Source organism: Stegostoma tigrinum, chromosome 1, assembly GCF_030684315.1.
Source record: "Stegostoma tigrinum isolate sSteTig4 chromosome 1, sSteTig4.hap1, whole genome shotgun sequence".
Lineage (NCBI taxonomy): Eukaryota > Metazoa > Chordata > Chondrichthyes > Orectolobiformes > Stegostomatidae > Stegostoma > Stegostoma tigrinum.
The window spans coordinates 68,579,582-68,603,388 of NC_081354.1; the positions used below are offsets into that span (position 1 = coordinate 68,579,582).

At 39.4% G+C, this 23,807-nt stretch overlaps 1 protein-coding gene across 3 annotated transcripts in view; it reads left to right on the forward strand.

Annotated features, from left to right (window-relative positions):
* The window catches only part of pde5ab (phosphodiesterase 5A, cGMP-specific, b), a 129,756-nt gene extending 106,981 nt beyond the window's left edge, over positions 1-22,775 (forward strand). For 2 of the 3 annotated variants that reach the window (XM_059646114.1, XM_059646112.1), the window contains exons 17-21: positions 2,995-3,072; positions 7,163-7,226; positions 12,432-12,506; positions 12,671-12,754; positions 15,535-22,775. In XM_059646114.1, the coding sequence (XP_059502097.1) occupies positions 2,995-3,072; positions 7,163-7,226; positions 12,432-12,506; positions 12,671-12,754; positions 15,535-15,648 (415 nt within the window). In that variant the 3' untranslated portion in view covers positions 15,649-22,775. Of the gene's footprint in view, positions 1-2,994; positions 3,073-7,162; positions 7,227-9,237; positions 9,326-12,431; positions 12,507-12,670; positions 12,755-15,534 lie in introns of those variants that run through there. The other variant, XR_009445776.1, reaches the window with a different exon arrangement.
* Positions 22,776-23,807: the final 1,032 nt, after the last annotated feature.

The window sequence follows — 23,807 nt, forward strand, 5'->3', positions numbered from 1 at the left end:
AGTTCAGTCTTGCAATGTTGACATTTTAAAACTGAAGGGCTGAAATTAAGCTGGAAAGCTCATACAAATGTTACATGTAACAAAAGAGGAGAAATGGTTCACGTTTTACATTGGCAAATGTAATGAAATTCAATACTGCCTGATAATCCATTCAGATTAAGCTGCCAGTTTTCCTCAAATTGATCATTTATGAATTATTATTTTAGGTGGTAACAGTACCTCGACTCATTAAACTCTGGTTTTCTAGGCATTCCAAAAAAAGTACTTGCGTTTACATGGTAATATATTATGTATTCATGACATTCCAAAACACTTTACATCCAGCTAAGGAAATTTGGAGTGCAATAACTGCTGGTATTCAATTAAGCAAACCAACAATTTGCACAAAGGAAGGTCCCCAAAGAACAACTGAGATGAATAACCAGTAAATCTCTTTTGAACAATGTTTGTTGAAAATAGAATGTTGACCACAACTCCATTCAAGCTCCCTACTTTATGACAAATGCTAAAGGATCTTTTACGTCTGCTTGATTATAGATGGAACCTTCAGTGAATTGTATACCTTTGATAAGTAGCATTCAATCTGTATTACAGTAGATTGTCAGTATAAATATTGTGCTCAGGTCATGGAATAGGCCTTTAATTTAGCAATGAATTAGATAAACTTTTAAATTTAAAGGCGTCAAGGTCTATGGGGAGAAAGTGAGAATGTGGAATTGAGATAATGATCATCCATGATCAGTTTGAATGGCAAAACAAGTTTGAAGGACAACTCCTGGTTTCAATGTTTCTATGTTTCAGTGGTTACAAGGCTTTTATCAGAGATTTAAATAAATTTAAAACTGTTGGACAAATGCTTGGGGACATAGCTGAAAGTATTTTAAAAATTTATTCTTCCTTGAGATGTGTGTTGGTAGCTGGGTCAACATTTATTGCCAACATTGATTTCCATTGAGAAGGTGGCGTTGCGCTATTACCTTCAACCATTGTAGTCCTGCGTGGGTAGGGGCAACTAAAATGCTGTTAGGAAGTGAATTTCCAGATTTTGAGCCAACAGCAGTGATGGAACAGCAATATAGTTCCAAATCAAGATGGCATGTGGCTTGGAGTGAACTTGCAGGTGAAAGTTTTCCCATGTGCCTGCTTTCCTTGTCCTTGGTAGAGTTTGCAGGCTCGAAAGGGGTTTTCAAAGTCTTTGTGAGTTGCTGCAATGCATCTTATGGATGCCATGATGAAGGAAGTTAATATTGAAGATGGTGGTTGTGGTGTGAACCAAACATTTGTTGGAATGACACTCATCCAGGTGAGTGCAAAATATCCTATCACACTCCTGTCTTATGCATTTTAGATCATGGAAAGGCTTGGGGAATGAAGAGGTGAGATACACAAAATTTTGTGCTGTTATTACCACAATGTTGATATGATTGTTCCTGTAGTTTTTCTGATCAATGGCAACTCCTAGGATATTTATAATGGGTATTTCAGCGATGGTAGTGCAATTAGATATCAAAGACAGTGGTTCACTTCTCTCCTATTGGAGATGGTCATTGCCTGGCACTTCTGTGGCCCTGCCAGTATTCAAACTGAATGTCTTTGAATAGCTTATTGTTGATAAAGTTATGCTTCTTGTCACTGTCAGTCATACTTTCCATCACTTTGTTAACCATCAAGAAGAGACTGATAGGGCACCTGGGTACTTGTTGATATAGTGAAACAGATGCCAGTGTTACACTTATACTTGAACAGCTTTGTCAGGGGCATGGCTTCAGTACTGTTGCTGCAATGTTTTCACAACCTATAGCTTTCACAGTATCTAGTGTTTTCAGTCATTATTTAAAGTTACATGGAGTGAATTGAAATAGCAGAAGACTGGCATCTGAGATGTTGGGGATTTCAAGAGGAGACCGAAATGGAGAGGAACATAAGGACATGAGTGGACCATTCAGCCCATCGTGTATGTTCTGTCATACAATTAAACCAATCCTGATCAGCTGCTGATGTTTCCCCTCATGGGAGAGTCTAGGGCGAGATGGCATAGTCTTGAATTTAAGAAAGGGATGAGGAGGAATTTCTTTTCTCAGAGTGTTGAGAGTCTTTGGAACTGCTTGTCACAGAGAGCTGTAGGACCCTAATTCCCTTGTGAATATTTAAGGCTGAAATAGACCAATTTCTTGATCAGTGGAGAAATAAGATTTATGGGGAAAACACAGGAAAGTGGATGTGAGTAATGACAATTCTGCCATGATCCTATTGCATTGCAGAGCAGGCTCAAGGAGCTGGATATGAGGAATGACAAATCTGCCATGATCCTATTGCATTGCAGAGCAGGCTCAAGGAGCTGGATGGCCTACTTCTATTCCTTTGTTATTCCCATGTCACTTTCCCAAGCTATCTTCAGATCCTTGAGGTCATTAGCCTCCAGAAAAATGTCAGTTACATCTTGAAAATGCTTAAATGTAAAGTTCCCAAAACCAGCTGCAGTAGGGAATTCCTATGATTCACCACACTCTGAGTGAAAAAATTCCTCCTTACCTCGGTTTCATAAACTCAGGATAAGGAGAAAGCATTTGTCCCTTAGTTTCTGCTTCAGCCAGGGTTTACATAAGAGGATCTCCTTGATTGAGGAGCTTAACAAAATGGATTAATCTATTAAATTAGTGAAAATTCTAGTTCAACCATAACTTGATACCAAATTCAGAAAGCCCTGGTGATCAAATAGCTGATGGTGTTGAAGACGTATATCTGGGTATAGAATGCATTCTAGTAGAAGGTCAATCCTAAGGTTGGATTTTCATCTTCACAACCTTCCTGGTATTCCTTCATAATGAATCATCCATTCTTTATGGAATCCATCAATGATAGACGATATGCTTCACCAGGCTAACACCTGGGTGATGAAAATAAATATCTGCTTTGCTGGACCATAGCATGAGGGGAAAGAAGAAAATATGTATTAAACTTAATCTTATCCTGCTAAAATTAACTTTTTTTTAGGAGGAGAGAAGAATTTTTTGATCTGGTGAAAACCAATCGATTTGACTGGGAAGTTAGAAGTCACAAGGAGCTTTTAATGTAAGTAACCATCTTATACAGGCATTATTATTACACACATGCGTTAAGCCTACATAAAATTATCCAACTGTGTCTAACAAATGGAAAACAAAATTAATTGAAAAGGAAAGGCAAAGGAGAGAAATTAGGAGAGCATAATACAAAAATCATATGTTCATATCAGTAAAGCTAATTTTCAGCAGATGAAAGCTCCATTCTTTTACATTTGCATGAATATCTAAAATGGGCAGCAGGCCATAAAAAAGAAGAAAGAAGCTAAGTTAAAGATTTGAAGCTGAATTTTTATGGTGAGAAAAAAAATTCAAAGACAATTACGTAGAAAACAGTCAACTAAAATCTAAAAAGGTTCAAATAAAAATGAGAAACATGCAAAAAATGTGCATCACAAACAAAATGCATAAAATGCTGGAAAGGTTCAGTACTTCCAGCAGCATCTGCAAAGAGAAATCGGTTAACGTTTCAGATCCAATGACCCATTCCACAACTGATGATAGCTCGGAGAAATGTTGGTTTTATGCAGGAGATCGTTCGTTGGGGAAGGGGAAAGGAGCCCAAAGAGAGAGGACAGTTGGACAGACAAAAGATTGGATAACATTCAGCTTAGGAGAATGAATACCTGCCAATGGAAACTGTTAGTGGCTAACCGTGGTTTGTGTGAAATAACATGGTTGTCAACAGTCTTTGGCCCATTCATGGAGTGGACTTTTGTTCAGGGGATCCTGCAATAATAAGTCAAAGGCAGCTGGTGATACCAGTGTCAGTCTGATCAGAGTTACGGTCCTAACCTCATAAAAAGCATGGAGCCAAGTGATGGAGACGTCGGCTGTTTTTCTTCTGGAATGAAACAGAGTCAGATAAAAGAAGATGAAACTGGGTGACACAGCAATTATTACTGGTTAAGCTTTCTGTGTGGGTGAGCAAGCAGCATTAGGGGTGTGTAGGGTTAGTGGTGTTCCAGGTTGGGATGGGTGATGACGAGTCAGGAAGTTGTTGAAGGTATAGCAAACTTTGTTTTAACTAGCACTTTGTCAACTGGTACTCTCAGTAAACCAGCAGACATTATAGACTGTGAAGTTTACTCTGTTATTCTGACCGGGTATTATGGTTTATAATTCATTTACCTCAATGTAAATACATTTCCTGTTCAATTAAATGGCCCATGAAATATCAACAATTTATGCAATTTTGAGACAATTTCGTTTCAATTATCGCAATGTTCAAGTGGTCGGCTGAGGGTGCAAGTGAGAAAGCTTTGTGCTGGCAAGGTTTATATAAGGCAAAATTGTATTATTATTTAAGTGATTAATGCTGTAAATAAAGTATGACAGTGATGTGTGTACCCCCCTGGAATTACATTTTTATTACTTAACATACATTGATTATGTGGACCTGTTGATTATCCATAATAATTGATCAGCTGGTACTCTCCTGATTCCCTAGGTACTGGTTGATAAAAGAATTTGCTGTATTAGTAACAGTGGTAGAGCATGAGCCTTGGTGAGAGGTGGGTCCAGTAACAGAGTCAGTGTGAGGAATTAGAAAGTAGATGCCATACCCATGCTGGCAGAGTAGAGAAGGGCACTGACCTTCTTCCTACAGCGTTGCCCATTCCTTCACATGGCTGAAGCTGTGCTCAGCAGAGTGGCAACCTTGGACCAGGCTGGCAGGACGCTTTGAGGGCATAGCCTTCTCTGCTGGCCTGGGGGTGGGGGGGAGGCAGGGGGAAGAGGATGCCCTGTTTGTGTACCAACATTTCCAGCAGAGCTCCAAATCCCTTCCCAAAAAAGTGGGACACCAACTTCTTCCTGTCTGCCATGTCCAGAGCAAATGTTGGGAATGTTCTGGACAGCTCTGACTAACAGTGTTTGTCCACGCTCTCAACGGCCTTTTAGGTAGCATGCCACACTGGTCAATTTCACGATCTCTGTTGAGTAGCAAATTGTTCCTGGAATGGTACATGGTACGATGGGGTGGAAATCAGAAGTGATCCTCGACATATGGGCTGAAATGCAAGTTATTGTGATGAGTTTGGTAAGATACGGCGAAGCAGCTCACTCAGCCTCATGGCAAGAATCACTTCATTAAGCTTGCACTTAGCAAGAAGCGCATGATAAAAAAAGAGGAATTCAGAACTTGGATTATAATGGGACAGAGAGCTGTGACAGGGAACTGGAGTTACAAAACTGAAAAGCTAACAAACTAGGTGGGCAGGCATCATGAACTGAATGGTGTATTATTGTTCTTTGAGCTAATTGTTCTGTCGACACTGCTTAATTGCCTTGAGACATGGAGTAAATTCATCTCATCTCTTTTTAAACAAGACAATAATCAGGTCGGACAGCCCCTCGTGGTGCTCTGTAATGAAAACAAATCATAATGTCTAGGCGCCGGCGTTGGTCTAGGGTGGACAAAGTCAGAAATCACATGACGCCAGGTTATAGTCCAACAGTTTTATTTGAGATCACAAATAAACCTGTTGGACAAAAACAAATGAAACAGCCAATGCAAACTTTCAGAACTGAAGCAGAAACTTGTCAAAATCAAATCAAAACATCATCATTTGGGTAATGTTACAATCCGACTGGCTTTGCCCACTAGTTGTTAAGAGTGTCTATTATGACAGTGGATATTGTCAATCAATCTTTATACTAGGGTCAATTAATGCTTCACTGATTGTAGGTAAATTAGGTATTTTTTATTGGGGGGAGGTAAGGAATGTGGGGAATCTAATCACAAGGAATATGAATCAACAGACTGGAAGCCAAAAATTGCTACTTTGATATGATTGGCACGAACCCAATGAGTTGAGCTAATGTGACTCATTTTTGAGCTTGACTTTTAAACTTGGCGTTTCTTTTGTTTCTCTAGAGTCATTCTTTTCATATATCTTCTATTTGTTTATGCCAGATTCCCTCTTTCATTTTAGCTCCCATGAGCAACAGCTTTTCCTTTTTGATGTGTAAATACATTTACATTTATAAAGCACTTTTACAACATCTTCACGATATCTCACAGTATTTCATAGCAAATTATTGGTGTAGTCGACAGTGAAAGAGTTTATCTCAGTGTACAATGGGCCAAGGGGCTGAGGAATGGCAGATAGATTTTAATTTAGATGAATGTGAGGTGTTGCATTTTGGGAGGCAAACCAAGGCAGGACTTATACAGTTTATGGTAGGACCTTGGGGAGTGTTACCGAACAAAGATGTCTAGGGGTGCCAGTGCATAGTTCCTTGTAAGTGGAGTTGCAGTTAGACAGGGTGGTGAAGAAGGCATTTGGCAAACTAGCTTTCATTGCTGAGAACATTGAGAAAAGGCACTGGGACATCGTGCTGCAACTGTGCAGGACCGAGGTGAGGCCACTTTTAGAATACAGCGTACAATTCTGGTCGTCCTCCAAAGGAAGGACACTGTTAAACTTGAGAGGGCGCAGAAAAGATTTACAAGAATGTTGCCAGGACTGAAGAGTTTGAGTTATAGAGAGAGGCTGAATCGGCTGGGGCTCTTTTCCCTGGAGCATCAGAGGCTGATGGGTGATCGTATAAAGGTTGGTAAAATCATGAAGGTTATGGCAAGGTTGAATAGCCAAGCTCTTTTTCCTAGGGTGAGGGATTCCAAAACTCGCGAGCATGGGCTTAAGGTGAGAGAGGAAAGATTTGAAAGGGACCTGAGGGGCAAATGTTTCACACAGAGGATGCATGTTTGGAACAAGCTGCCAGAGGAAGTGGTGGAGGTGGGTACAATTACAACATCTAAAAGGCATCTAGATGGGTACATGAATAGGGATGGTTTAGAAGGACATGAGTCAAATGCTAGCAAATGTGACTGAATCAGATTGGAATGTCTGGTTGGCGTAGGCGAGTTGGACCAAAGGGTATGTTTCTATGCTGAATGATTCTGTGACTCTATCTCTTGGCCAAACTATCCCTTGGCTCAAGAAATTTACATTTGATAGATAAGTAAAATAGTGTTGCAAAATATAAAATTCTGAAGAATTCTCACCCAAAGTTGTTTTAATAATTACAAATATTGTTTATGAAGTAAACAATATTTCACTTCACTTTAGTCCTAATGTTATTGATGTTGACAGGGCGATGCTGATGACAGCATGTGATGTGTCTGCAATAACCAAACCCTGGCCTGTTCAACAAAAGGTAATTCAAACGATATCTGTGTATAAAATGTACAAAAGCTGCACAATATTAATTCTGCCTTTGAAAATGTAGCCAATGTTTATAATGTAGGTATTGTCTTCAAAATAATATTACAACTGCAGCTTGAGTCAGCTGCAATAAAACTAGATGATTCAGAAGCTGTCACTGATTTCCTTTTATTCATTGACAGGATGGGAGCACCATTGGCAAGGCCAACAGTTCCCATTACCAATTACTGTTGAGAAGGATACTGCTGTGATGTTAGGGAGGTAGCTCCAGGATTTTGATCCGGTGACAGGGAGGAACAGCAATGTAGATACAGGTCAGGATGATGTGAAATTCAGAGGGGAATGAAGCTTTCAGTTAGTTTTGTGTAACATTTGAAGCTCCTGATTTCAACTGGCCAGGCACCAGCAACAGTTGTGGCCACTGGCACCAAGCCTGCACTGCAGCTACCAGCAGATATGCAGTAACAGGTGACTGTCTGTGTGGAGTTTGCACATTCTCCCCGAAACTGCGTGGGTTTCTTTTGGGTGCTCTGGTTTCCTCCCACAGTCCAAAGATGTGCAGGCTAGGTGGATTGGCCATGCTAAATTGCCTATAGTACCCAGCAATGTGCAGGTTAGGTGGATGACCTATGGGAAATGCAAGGTTATGGAGATAGGGTTGGCGGGGAGGGGTTTTGAGTCTGGGTGGGATGCTCTTCAGACAGTCAGTCTGGACTTGTTGGGCCCATATGGCCTGTTTCCACACTGGAGGGATTCTATTTAAAAATGCAAGAATGGATTCTGTTTTGGATTTGGGCTAGTTTTACATTGCCTTCTTTAAAATGTAATGGATTTTCAATTGTCAGGTTCTGAATAATTTTGTTTCTTTTTATTTATTGGCAAAAATCAATTCTACCCACCTTAACAGAATAACTGCACATTCATATTATCTCTGAAATAAACAAAGTGGTTAAAAACCTGTCATTTTGGCCCTGAGTACTAGATCTGATGATGAGAGTGAAAGAATTCAAATTGCTTTCTCCATACTCCAAGCACCAAGTTGATTCATAAAGGTATCTGAAGTTTCCTAAAGCTGCCGATTGAGCAAGTTGGAAAGGCTGTTTACAGCAAGCTCCAACACAGCTGGGCCAGCTCACTTGACAGACAAATGGGACTCTTGAATAGCCACGGGTACATGAAAGAGTTTTCTTTAAAAAATATTTTCTTCCAAATGTGTTCTTTTTTAAGTTGACTTTTAATGTCATTACAATATGATAAATTTGAGGCAGAGTTGAGATCCTTCTTTATCAGTGCCAACTTCAAACGTCTAAATTTGTTTCATAAATAGCTTTCTTACTACCATTATTCATTTCTAAGCTTAATTCCGCTGCTCTCTTATTCCTTTCAATGATTGACCATTTACTTTTGTTTTATATTTAAAGAATTAGAGAATTAATTCTACAATCCAACCAGATAGGACATCACTGACTGGGGCGTCACTGACTAATCTGGATATATGGAGGTGCTCCCTTGGTGTTGTGACAGATGCAGCTCTTGCATAATCTCCACGGGGCTGAATTATACAAAGTGCCAGATACCACATTGCCCTCAGGAGGGAGAGCCCACTGAAGGAAACAGGGGCTGCCCTGAAGCCATTAAACAGCCAAATGGTTGTTGATGCACATGAGGTGGGACCTCTGCCCTTCAGGGTCAGCCAATCAGTGGCCTTTTACCACTTGGAGCATGCAGAACTGCACCATTTCAGAAGGCATGGGGTCTCACTTGATGCCAAGCTGGCTAAGCCTGGCAAGGGAGTATCGGGTGGGAGGCTTGAGAGGGAATGGGGTAGTGACAACCTGAATGAGGGGGACAGATACCCACTAATGGTTTTCCCAGACGAGCCACTTGGCATGGGCCTCTCCTGGTGCTGCTTAAATCCTGGTGGACGGTGCTAGAGAGGTGGAAATGCATAAATTAACACTGAGCAAACTGTTAGAGTTTCAATAACTTTGCTTCACTTCCAGTAGCAAGTGTTTATACTCCGCTGCAGAATGAGATCCTTGATTAAACATCATTTGCCCATTTTAAAGCACTTTATTGACCCACTAACAGGTAAGCCACCCAACCCCCACCTCTGCTGTTGATATAAGCATGTCGTTTTATATAGTTAATGAGCCCTCCACCTCAAAATGCAACAACAGGGAAGCTTCATGTTGCTGTCTGCCTCACTATTTAATTATACTAAATGCTGTGAAATTATATTTGCGTAGGGGTGTAAACTAAACTTTCCACTGCACATGAAGTTAAATTATTGGAAGTCTAACAATGTGTTCACATTAATTTCTGCGGATCAGCTTCTCTGGCACTGTCTGGCAGATGATGAAGCAAAGGTAGAATGAGTATCATCACACTATTTTTGTTGTGCTATGCCACTAACAAAGGTCAGATGTGACACGATACCAGGTGATAGTCCAACAGGTTTATTTGAAAACACAAACTTTTGGAGCCTTGCTCCTCCTTCAGGTGTTTGTGAGAGAAGTGGCATCTGACGCAGAATTTATAAGTAAAAGATCAAAGGGTCACACCACTGATTAGGATTTATTAAACAAAACTAAAATGCTGTTAAATGTTTAATCAGTTAGAAGGTTTTAATTCATTAATATGTATACATAAATCCCGAGTTCTTTCAAGTCACTGCCTTGTGATACAGTGTAAAGAAGGACATTAGTGAAAATGCATGTTTAAGACAAATTGACATTGGGTTAGGATAGCTCTTAATTCTAAATTTTATCATTTACCATGCCGTGATTCAAATTCATCTCCACAGAACATTAGTTTGAGGCTCTGGATTACAAATCCAGTGACATTACCACTATGGCATAGGCTCCCTGTACTTTTGATCTGAAATATGAAGAAACTGATTCCTGCTATTAGTAAACATAAATACTTTTCAATCTAAATATCTGGACCAGATCCTAGCAGGACCCATCTTTTGTACAGTAACAGCCTACAGTTCTGAAGAAGGATTACCGGACCCGAAATTCAGATTTTTTTTTTCTTCACAGATGCTGCCAGACCTGCTGAGCTTTTCCAGCAACTTCTGTTTTGTACGGTTGTTTCGAATTGCTCCATGTTTACAAATGGTTACGATAGATAACATAAACAGCTAAATTTCATGCACTGATCTAAATAAGTTATCATCAACTTCCTCCCTTTTTTCTTATCGCATATCCAAGACCAAGTATCATTCTGTGATTGAGCCTCGTGCTCCTTAAGTCTGCCAATGGTTAAACTGATAAGTAAGAGCTGCACAGAAGTAGTCTAAGGCAATTCATTCCATAGTGCCTTTTTTCTGTTCCCAGCTTTTGTTTATAACCCTTGTAGAGCAGGTTTGCTGAAATGTCACTTTGCCACTCCACATTTTACAATACCAAGCGCATGGTTAATGCAGTGTAAAAGTAAATTTGTATCTCATTGCAAGATAATAAAATGTGAGGCTGGATGAACACAGCAGGCCAAGCAGCATCTCAGGAGCACAAAAGCTGACGTTTCGGGCCTAGACCCTTCATCAGAGAGGGGGATGGGGAGAGGGAACTGGAATAAATAGGGAGAGAGGGGGAGGAATGATACTTGGTTTTGGATATGCGATAAGAAAAAAGGGAGGAAGTTGATGATAACTTATTTAGATCAGTGCATGAAATTTAGCTGTTTATGTTATCTATCGTAACCATTTGTAAACATGGAGCAATTCGAAACAACCGTACAAAACAGAAGTTGCTGGAAAAGCTCAGCAGGTCTGGCAGCATCTGTGAAGAAAAAAAAATCTGAATTTCGGGTCCGGTGATCCTTCTTCAGAACTGTAGGCTGTTACTGTACAAAAGATGGGTCCTGCTAGGATCTGGTCCAGATATTTAGATTGAAAAGTATTTATGTTTACTAATAGCAGGAATCAGTTTCTTCATATTTCAGATCAAAAGTTATAGGGAGCCTATGCCATAGTGGTAATGTCACTGGATTTGTAATCCAGAGCCTCAAACTAATGTTCTGTGGAGATGAATTTGAATCACGGCATGGTAAATGATAAAATTTAGAATTAAGAGCTATCCTAACCCAATGTCAATTTGTCTTAAACATGCATTTTCATTAATGTCCTTCTTTACATTGTATCACAAGGCAGTGACTTGAAAGAACTCAGGATTTATGTATACATATTAATGAATTAAAACCTTCTAACTGATTAAACATTTAACAGCATTTTAGTTTTGTTTAATAAATCCTAATCAGTGGTGTGACCCTTTGATCTTTTACTTATAAATTCTGCGTCAGATGCCACTTCTCTCACAAACACCTGAAGGAGGAGCAAGGCTCCAAAAGTTTGTGTCTGCCCCTCTCTCCCTATTTATTCCAGTTCCCTCTCCCCATCCCCCTCTCTGATGAAGGGTCTAGGCCCGAAACGTCAGCTTTTGTGCTCCTGAGATGCTGCGTGGCCTGCTGTGTTCATCCAGCCTCACATTTTATTATCTTGGAATTCTTCAGCATCTGCAGTTCCCATTATCTCTTGTATCTCATTGCACCTTGTTATGGTTCAGTGACTACTTTTAGCGATGACTATCAAATAAAATTGCTCTTTATAGGAGCAAATTAGTGCAGATGCTAGAAGCTGAACTGCAAACAAAAAAAATGTTGAAGTTCACAGAGGGTCAGGCAGCATCCATGGAGAGAAAGCAAGCTAATGTTTTGGGTCTAGGTGACCCTTCATCAGAGCTGAGGTGAAGTGTGGAGGGGGCAGCATTTATGCATTGATGGTGGTGGGTGTTGAAGATCTAGAGGAGAAATGGTGTTGATAGTTCAGATTAATTGATTGGAATGTGAGAATGTTAGTACAATGGCGTATCTAACTGGGTTATTTCCAATCTGCAGTTAGATGCACCGTTGCTCTGCCATTCTCACATTCCAATCACTTAATCTGGACTATTAACATCCCTTCTCCCCCAGCACTCCAACTACGACCACCCCGCACAAACTACATAAATGCCGCCCCCTCCAAACTTCACCACCTCTGATGAAGAGTCATCTAGGCTCAAAACATTAGCTTGCTCTCTCTCCATGGATGCTGCCTGACCCGCTGTGACCTCCAGCTTTTTTGTTTCCAAAACTGATCTTTATGTTTGGTTAGTTTTAATAAATAACATGTTAATCCTGCAACTTCATTTTTCAGACAGCCGAACTTGTGGCAACAGAATTTTTTGAACAAGGTGACAAAGAGAGGGAAGAGTTAAAAATTGAACCTATTGTATGTATCGGATTTTATTTGATTTCTACTTGAACAAAATACAGATGTACTCTATTAATGTAATAACCATTTAATTTGAGAATGTAAATGTGCTTTTCTGATTGAGATATGCTGCTCCCAAATGGAAGGTAATTCTGCATTAATTTTTAAAATTTCATTTGAAGGATTTAATGAACAGAGAGAAATGTGATCAGATCCCCAGCATGCAGGTTGGATTCATTGATGCAATCTGTCTTAAGTTATATGAGGTAACTGTTTTTGGTATTTAATAGATATTCCATCTTTTAATAAAATGCATCAACCTCCATTTTCAATTTTGGGGTCCCAGCAATGTGGAGGATGTACTAATTTAGGATGTGGGAGCAAGAGAGCACAGTAGAGGGCTGGGGCTGGGGTTGGGGTTGTGGTTGTTTTGAAATGGTAGGATATGGACTGATGAAATATTTCCTCGTCTTTTGCCATACTTCAGTGGAACAGTAGCAAGATGGCAGCAAATTGTCATAAATTGCTGGTTGCAGTATTGATTTGGCAAAGTTACAGCAGAATATCAGGAAGACAATCTTCTTGCAAATACTAAAACATGAAAAGGAGACCCTAGAACTTCTGACAACTGAATGGTTTTTTTCTTTGTAATGGGATCTCTTTGGAGCCAAATTAGTCCTCACATATTGCACTTGTCCACAGAAGGTTGAAACTGGACTCTCCAAGAAAATGGTGAGGACAATGTAATGATTGTAATGAGGTCAAGCAGTTGGATCTCATAGAATATAAGTTCCTTGACTGGGGCAGTTAATATGCATCTTTTCCAATACGTGGACTCCCAGAAGTGTTGGTCACAGACAACAGGCAGTCGTTTACCAGTAGGAAATTTGAGTATTTCCCAAAGCTGAATGGTATTAGGTGTAAGGTCCTGATGGGCAAATGGACCATATGAAAGCTGCAAACAAGCAAACAGGGCAAAAGGTGCCTGGCTCCTCGGCAGCTTTTCCAACTGTTCCATAACCCGTGAGTTGTCCCTCTCCATCAAGTGATGAAGATACCTCAAAATGTAGGATGGAGATGATGGATCTTGCTACATCATTACCTTTGCTGCTGAAGGAAGAGAATGAATTTCCCCTGAGAGTGCTCTAGGCATAAGAGGCGAGCTCCAGAGCATTATGTGCAGCCCATATCTGACACTGAGTTAGAAGAACCTGAGCCAGTGCTAAAAGGCCCAGGAGAAGCTACAAGAGAAAGACTGGCCTAAGGGGGAGGGATGTCCTGACTATAATGCAGGTAACTAGATGGGCAAAACAAAATATGAGTTCCTTGATTGGCCCAGATTAACATCCCCAATCAGGGAGCACTGGAGAAGCAGCATGCAGTATGCACCGGTGCTCTTAATGTTTTTGGGAGAGGTGGGGACCTTTTAGGTGTGGAGTGCTTTATTTCCCCCACAAACTCTATTTTGATTTTATCTCTACCCTCCTCACTTTTTTCACGTAGGTGTTGCCCCTCGGGGCTTTGCTTGATACTGATGCTTTCATCACATGGGTGTTTTTCCTGGTGGTGGTATGTTAATAAAGTTTTTAAAAAAACAGGAGTGTCAGACATCCTGTTCAGTCTGAGACCTGGCTCTGAAGGACTGGATCAGTGTCAAGGACTTTCCACATGTAAATAAAGGGTGATTGGTTCCAGGATGTCGGCCTCTGTGGAGCTATTTCAAACAAAATGAGGTCAGAAATATTGGAATAGGAGTATGCCAAGGACCAGATCTTGGTAGAGCATCAGTGACGCAGACGGCAGACCAAAAAGACAAGAACAATCTGGCTTCGTCATTTCTGAGAGCCACGTCCATGTTTGGCTGATGAGTTGATGAGCTTTGTCAGGGCTCCTATCCCTCTAAGCAATGAGATCCCACCTCTAACAGCTCCCAGCCACTCTGAGGCCTGAGGAGTCTTCCATCCCGCTAGTGACCACTGCTGGAATTGCAGCAGACTGGAGAATCAGCATTGATGCTGCCTTCAGAATAAGGAAAGTAGAGCCAGGATTTCTAGGGCTGGTCAGGCAGGCCCTTGCAATTTCTATTTGGTGATCTTCTCCAAGACCACCCAGGGTCTGAATTGGGCAGTCCTTCTTCATGCCAGAGCACCCACTCAACATTACAAACACATCAATGGCAGCAGAAAGAGGTGCTTCATCAGCCATTTAACAATGAAGCAATGATGCAATCACTGCTGTGATGTAGCAAAATATGCCAGTTTGTGGATGACCAAGTGCCACCTCACAGGAGCGAGGTGCCAGTCAAATGAAACTGTTTCTATGGTGTTGAATGAGAAATGAATGTTGAGCAACTCACTGCTCCTTTTCAAGCAGTGTTATCCATCTAGTTAAATTTCGTATTAACTAGATAGTACTGCTGACAGCATAGCATTCAAGTGTTAGCATGGATCAAGCGCTTACGTCTTAGAATGGACTTGACCGCTGTGATCAGTTATCATGATTGAAAACTGGTGCTCTGTTCAGCCAGGGCTGATAACTAAATTACATGAAAAATAGGATGTGCCCCAGATAACTATCAGCTGTGTTTGCCGAGACAGATTTTAGATACTCAACAGCTGTGGCCATGAGGGATTAGCAAATTTGATTGTAATTACTTTTGATTTCTTATTGTTCCCCAGGAATGTTTGTAATCATAATGACATTGGTTGAATGATTGCCGTCCTTTCTAGACAAGTATTTATTTTTCTCTCATTTCCAACATTCAGTGATAATTTTTCTATAATATTTAAATCCAAACAGCATGTTTATGTGGTGCATTAAATCTGAATGTTCAAGAGTGATCTCATGGGTTGACTCTTCCCATCCCTGTAGTGGGGGACTTGGAGATGGGGTGGCCAGGGAAACAGTGGAAGCCCATTGTTGAAAAGCCTATAGAAAAATCCATACACTTAATTTATAGTACAGAATCATCTCCAATGTTAATTGAAGCTCATGTGTCATTGCTGATATGTGATATCTATATAACTTTTTTGTCTGGCCATTCTAGGCTTTGGCAGAGATATCTGAAGCTTGCCTCCCATTGCTTGAAGGCTGTAGGAATAATCGAAAGAACTGGGAAACGCTAGCCGCTCAAAAACTGGTGAATGGCGAAAAGAAATGATGGCCTCGGTGTTTGATCCTGTAGCCTATTGAGAACACAGGACTCATCTTTTGGGATGAATTTGGAGCTGACAAGCAATTGTTTCTTTTTTTCTGCCAATTGTGTACAGAATATAATAAAAACTGTTAGTAGCTCAGTGAAATAAGAACCATTAGCTCCCAACTGGTGAGGCTGTTTTCCAAATCACTTTGACAAGCTGTTATTTTCAGTTTAATTGTTACCACATTCACAGACCATAGGACAGCCAATAAACTGGCTGAATGTATCTGCAGTTTGTTCATACCAGTCAGAAAAGGAAAGGGACGGCAAATTCTGCAACTTAAGAAATCTGGGAGTTTCAGACTCTCCTGAAATTTTGATGTTTTAACCTAGCAGACATGCTCTTAATACTTATTTTAAAATGTAAATGAAATGGTCAATTATTATCAAAAATACACCAATACAACCTAACACATTATTGTTCAATTTTTAAAAATAACTTCTTAGCTAGATTTGGCTGCTATGAACTTACTGTCTAGCTCTGAGAGAATGAAAGAAAATTTGTAGTCTTGCATGAGATGCAGTTTGTCCACGAATAAGTACAGCATTCTATTTTGTAGCCAATCCACTTGCTGGGAGAATTGTGTGGCTTCCAATCAATGTGTTTATATATTATATAATGTCACTAAAAATGAGACTTTTCTCTTGGTTTTGCACAGAAAGAATTGTAGCAGTTGAATCTTGTAAAGGCATGTATATTATATTTTACAACATTGTTGGGATAGTTTTATAACGGGTAGCATGTTTTACATTTCAAAGTGCACATATTTCAGTATATTGATGATAGGGACACAAGGCACAATTAACAAATTATTTGGTGACATTTGTACATGATGGCATTACAGAATTTGCTTTTGCACAGTTTTTGAATATTGTAATTAATTATAAGTAGTTATTTCTGACTGTAATAATAATTGTCTGCATTCATAAACTCCACACTCCTGGTGTTGTTGCTCCTTTCAATTGTGGCTTCCCATTGTGAGTGTAAAATTGGTGATTTTACCCATATGTTTTTAGAAATAATACTGCATTGTCATGGTTGCCATTATCCTTTATATCTTCAGCGTATAGTTTCAAAACTAAATTATCTACATTTTAACTTTTTTGTTATACGGCAATAAATTTCACAGAAATTAGTTCTATTTATCAATCATAAATGTTATAAGACCCTATTCCTCTCTAGCAACACATCCAAGATCATCATATGGGAACAGTACTCATGTAATCTTCTCAATCCATAATGTATACCATCAACTTTCCACATTGGTGTTGCTCTCCCAAGCAGGGAAGGTGGTGAGATATTGCCAAATTTCAAAATTCAAGAGAGGGATGAAAGACACTAATTAAAATAGTTCTTACCTACGATGTAGGTAATGGCATGTTTGTTCCAAACAACAACTCTGGGAATGCTGTTTAAGGTGATAGCTCATTAATGTTACACTGTTATAAAAAATTCTGATGATTATTGTTCTCGAGGATACTGTACTGAAGATGCAGCTAAACAAGAGATGTTCCAGTATATAGCCTGGGTGTGTAAGATAAGGACTGAGTTCACAGCTATGTTTAATACCACATGATTCATGTGTTTAAAATATATATTTCAGCCAATGTCAGGAAATAGTAGGAAACTAAAAGAACGACAGATGCTGGAAATTGGAGATAAAAACAGAAATTGCTGAAAAATCCCAGCAAGTTTGGAAACAGCTGTGGAGAGAAATCAGAGTTAATGTTTTGGGTCCAGTGACTTATCCCCAGAACTGGGTTTCTGCTTTTTTTCCAGAAATAACAGCACTGGACAGTTTCTCCTAGTGAAGTCAAATATGTGTGGGTAAATAATATATTAGGTATTGAGGTGGTCATCGCTATACTGAGAAATTCAGGTAGAGCAAGCCAACTTGATTGATATGATCGGTGTTTCAACTGACACATTATTTTCAGTTTCCATATATTGTGCAGGAGAAACTATTGAAGTTTTTTTATCACACTTCATTTGTTAATTAAACTGCTTCTTTGCTTACTTAGTCCTTTACAGGCTTCTTAAATCATTACTAAGGAACAATTGTTTCTGAAATCATTACTGACAGGCAGAGAACTCTGGTGTTGGTACTGTTTGGAAGGGGATATTGGTTAGAAGCCTTGTGGTACTTCATGAATGTGTCTTCAGCTGAATCGGCATTTATCTTCAAACATTGTGATCAAATATTTGGGTAGTTTTAAAGAAGTAGCATAGAAATTTGTTGCTCGGATAGGAAGAAAAGGTTATTTTCATAAAATGTTATCTCAAGTTGTAAAACAAATGTATGATTTATATAACACCAGGGCACTACAATATCAGTGCCTGACAGTCTTTTCCATTAGATCAACAGTAAATCAATGTTGAGTCCTTAGTTTATAAATTCATTAAAACATTGTTAAATTACTTGTTTTATTACACTGGATTGCTTCTAGGTATTGTCAATTTTAAGTTTTAACGTAGAATTAGAGTGCATTGCATTGTACAATAGCCTATAAGGTAAGGTTGAAAAATTTATCAGTCAGTTAGTTAAAACGTGATGATGGGTCTATAGCATGAAACTGTTTCTAATGCAGTATTGGATTGGAATTGTCAATAAGGCTACAGGGATGATTGACAGAGAAATGGAAATGTACTATTTCATTAACTATTATTCTCCTAAAATTGGAGTTATGGTGGGATTGATCAAAGAGAAATTTAATGTTCTAGATGTGGGAACACTTAATAACAATGGATACTTGAATTGAGAATGCGCTCCCTTCACCAGCCCTTGCCTTGTAGAGGGTCAAAATGTAGTGGGCTGTTTTAGACTACTGACAAATTGAATGAATTTGGAGGCAATATGAGCCTCCATAAACATCTCTAGCCATAACCATGTTGAAATTAACGTGAGAAGCAAGCAAAGAAAAGAATTTGAAAATATCTTCTGGCAAAACTATTCACTGTACTCCTGACAATATTCCCCTACCCTAATTCATTTCACTCCACAAGATATTTAAGGAACAGATGAGCTTGTTGCTCATAGTGCAAAATTTTGAGCCCTAATAATATACATGCTGATAGCCAGCCCACTATATCTAGTCATCCAAGCCAAACTGTTCTTATGAATGTGTCATCGTGGTATCTTTCCACAAATTGCCAATGCACGGCGAATAATTAAATCCAGCCTGGCTAATTACCAATCTATTAGCTTCTCACTTGTCAACAGGAATTAGTGAAAAGAGTCATCAGCATTGCCATTTTATGATGATTACTTGTCAAAGGCTTGCCCATTGACTTTCGTTTAGTTGTGACTAGAACCATTTGTATCCAAGCTCATTCCAGTCTTGACCATGATGCACATGGTAAAAGTGAAAAAACGAGGTGAGAGCTGTACATCTCAAAACCAAGGCAGCATCTGAGAAGCAGTGCTTTCATGGAATACTATTCACAAATTCAGTGACATTCCAAATTACTCTAGTACTCTGAGGTCTTTATTCTAACATAAGAAATACAGTGGGAAATTTGCACACAGAAAGTTCCCACAAACAACAAGAGATAATGACTAGATCTTTAAAAAAATATTGACAAAGGGATAATTAGTGGCTGAGTCATTAATGGATAGTTCCCCTGCCTCCCCTACTCTTCACATTCATGTGAGAAATCATTTGTGGCTTCAGCTTAATATCTCTTTATTACAGGAGTTCCTCAGGTTAGCATCTTTGGTTCAACCATTTCATCAGTGATTCCTCCTCAATTGTAAGGATAGAGATGCTCAATGATTTTTGAGATCCATTTACTACTCCTTTGAAATGACAGTCCTTACAATTTCGCAGCAGGAACTGAATACTATTCAACAATAGAACATATAGAACATAGAACATTACAGCACAGTACAGGCCCTTCGGCCCTCGATGTTGTGCCAACCTGTCATTCCGATCTGAAGCCCATCTAACCTACACTATTCCATGTACGTCCATATGCTTGTCCAATTATTACTTAAATGTACGTAAAGTTGGCAAATCTACTACCATTGCAGGCAAAGTGTTCCATTCCCTTACTACTCTCTGAGTAAAGAAACTAATAAATAGTGAAACAATGACAACTCTAAAAAAGAGAAGTTTCAATTGCATTCCCATCTTAAACAGTATCATAATTGTTGAGGTCCCCATCAAGATCTCAAAAGTTACCACTGACAAGGAAGTTAACAGGAGCAACCAAAATAAAATGTGGCTATAGGTGCAAGGCAGAAGCTGGGTACTCAAGAATGAAACTAGCCCAAATCCTCTCATCTATAACACAAGTTAGGAGTCCCATCAACATTGTTTAAAATGGAGTAGTTGGTTTGACTGCTGTCCACTCTACTGAAGTTAGTAAGCACTGCCACCAGCACCAGTGAATCATGATTATAGTGTGAACAATCTATAGGTTATATGCAGCAACTACTAAGATGAATTCAAAAGCACCTCTCTGTCACCAGAAAGAGTTGAGCTGCAATATCATGAGACCACCATCATCTCTGAATTCCCTTCAATATACTTACCATCCTATAATACAACATTGTTCTATCATTGCAGCATCTTAGAATTCTTACATTATACCACAATGAGAATAGACTTGTACAAGGGGTTGGATTACTCAGGTAGATAAGAACCTGGTGCAGATTGACACTACAGCATAGGATTAGTTCTTTTACTGGCTGAGAGTTTGTGGGAGTCTATCAACTAACCTGCCCATAATATAATTATGACATTGGCCATTATTAGTGACCCTCAGTGGACTGAAAGAAAGAGAAAGAAGCAGTGATATAACCTAAGTAGCTATCAAGCTACCCAGATGTCTTGGAGCTTATTTGCTCCTGGGATCAACCTGTGAGAATGGGACCAGCAGAATGCAACCTTCCTTCACTAAAGCAAATATTCCAATGTAGCATTAGCTGTAAAAGTATGATCTTTGAAGTCATCTACAGTTTTGACTGAAATAAGGTGTCTGCCACCACTACAGCTATTAAGAACCACAATGGTTTATAGGAAAAGCCCAATACCACCATCTCAGAGCAAACAGGGAAGGGTAATAAGTTCTTAGAAGTAGACTCCCATGCCCCGGGAACAAATTGAAAACATCAAGACTGTACCTGGTGAGTTTCTGAAATAGTCATTTGGTATTTGTTGTAAAAGTTCTCAGGCACAGAAATACAATGAATGTTGCCTTCCTGTTCTTTCCTCCTCCCTCTTCACATTTTTGTTGACTTCCTCAAACATGAAATACTGGTAGTTTGAACAAGTTGCTAATGTACAATTTCACACATTGTCTTCAAGTTCCTTTTGGTAACCTCATGAATAATGGGCATCTTCAGCTACGGCTGTGAGTCATAAAAGTCAAAAGGTCCTGCTACATGTTGAATTGATTTGAGCAACAGTTGTATTTTTTTACTGATAGTTTTCATAGTCTTGAACAAGGGGAAGGAAACATAAGCTAGCATTCCTCTTCCTGCTGGTGCCTATTAGAAAGAGAGCACATTTAGGTGTCAGATGGTGAGTGCACAGTTCAGCTTCAAAGACATCTGTAGTTTTTCTTAAAAAAAACGTGCAGATCTCATTATCTAAATTATGTATGATGAACAGATATTACATCAAGATCACAGAGGACTGCCTGTATCTTGGAACAATCATGGGAAACAGATTACATTGCAAATCACTTTGATGACAAATAATGTTTAAAGGAGTGTACTGCACAGGTTTGGAAATGCTTTGATCGCTGGAGGAACAAACAGTATTCTTTTATAAATTGGCTGTACATGAATTTGTAAAGGATAGAGGCTACTAGATCTCTGATGGACCCTATTGTGGTTATGTTGGAGTACAGGCTATGCACAGAAAATAGGCTGGTACTGGGATGTGGCAGATGACCTAGATTACTTGGAGTTTAGGTAGAATCATACCTGAGGCGAAAGTCTCTTTGCGCTCCAATGTCAGAAGTGGTAGGGCTGAAAGCCAAGACTCTCTTTGCTATGAGTTGCTGCTTCAGAGCTCCAGTGGCATTCTGTAGTTATCCTAAGACTAGCATGCTCAGCTGTGATGTACCAGCCTCCTGAAGCTGGCAGAGTAGATCCCATCAGACTGGACTCAAGTTTCAATTCCAGGAAACAGTCAAGAGCCATGAAAAAAGATTATTTTTTAAATGGTCCATCCTGTATTGTGAGGGAACCAAAGTATCTAAATAGCAGCAGGTACCAGAATTTCTGGTCTGGACTCTGTGAATTGGTGAGTACAGCCAGGACTGTTGGCAGGGAGCAATTCCATAATAACAATCAGGTGCTCTTTTGCCCAATCTGCAGTCAGCGGCAGTCGAACATTGGCAAGCCATGGGAGTGGCAAGGGTTTGTGGACCTGTACAATTTATATGGAATAGCATCCAGAGCCAAGATGTTCCAAAGGAAAATGGTGGCACGGTGGATCAGTGGTTAGCACTGCAGCCTCACAGCACCAGGGACCTGGGTTCGATTCCAGCCTCAGGCCACTGTCTGTGAGGAGTTTGCACATTCTCCTCGTGTCTGTGTGGGTTTCCTCCCACAGTCCAAAGATGTGCAGGCTAGGTGGATTGACTGTGCTAAATTGCCTGTAGTGTTCAGGGGTGTATAGGTTATAGGGGGATGGGTCTGGGTCTGGGTGGGATATATCAAGGGGCAGTGTGGACTTGTTGGGCCGAAGGTCCTGTTTCCACATTGTAGTGAAACTAATCTAAAAAAACATGAGGGGCCTGATTTAAATTGTTAGCCCTACAATGGCCACATGGGAATGTTAACCAGGATTTGTGCTAAATATTGTATGTGAAATGCATGCCTAACCTCTGTGTATGCAGACTACTTAAATGTTAAGACTTTATGGTTTTAGATACATTGCTTTGAGACCTCACAAGATTATTTTAAATAATTTGTTTGAACATGTTTGCACATTTTTGATTAAATGCTGTGATATTATCATTTAGCAACCAGAGGCAATTATTCTCAGAACAAATATGTTTGTGTATTTTATCCATCACTGTGTGTGCAGCCATTTTCCTAATGTATATTAATATGACACTGTTGAAAAGGCCATGTGTATAATAAAGATTACAAAAGTATTTAATACTGAGCACATTCTATTGTTCTGATTTTATCCTGGTTTTCTTTATTAATGGCAATCTAATGATGAGCATGAACCCATTGCTAATTGTCAGGAAAATCCCATCTTGGTCATTAATGTCCTTTAGGGAAGGAAACTGCCATACTTACCTGGTCTGGCCTACATGTGACTCCAGACCCACAACAATGTAGTTGACTCTTAACTGCCCTCTTGGCAATTAGGGATGTGCAATAAATGCTGCCTAGCCAGTGACACCCTCATTCTGTGAATGAATTAAAAAAAAACCTGTCACCCATTCAGCACATTTTTTAAATTCAAATTGTTACGATCATTTGAAACTTGGCATTTTTGCAGGTGTCCTGATGAACACATGGTGAAAAGCTTTGGTAATTTATTTTTAACCCTACATTCCAAAGTTTTTGTGAAACTGTTTATCCATGAATACTCAAGGAACTCGCTCTTCTCTTGGGAAAAATGAATCTATCAAAGCTATTACAAAACATTAATTATTATATTCCCTTTAAATGGGCAATACGTTACTTAAGTGGACCAATCACCAATGAGATTATGTTCAGCCAATGATGGTTGAATCCCATCTATGATATTTGAAAATTAAAATAACACAAGGGCACAGGAAGAGGAAGGACAGGAGGTAAACAGATGGTATATTTTTAATTCTCATTTTCACCAAACACAATCTTATGGACTGAAGCCTTAAATCCATTTATTGCCCCAATTCAATGGCTTACAGCAGCGCATATAGTCATCTTCTCATGGGTTCTAGACTTAGCATTGTTCACATGGAGTTGTCATTTCACTCTCTTGTGTAATTCTTAATAACTATAGGGTCATGACTGTTTCTTCTCATGCTTCTTTGTTTATGCCATTTGCCTATTACCATGGCCAACCTCACACACCCTTAATACGCTGGAGTAGTTCAATTATTTTTCCTGAAGCTACATTACTCTTAATGAGGATAATATTAGGAGCAAATATTTAGATTT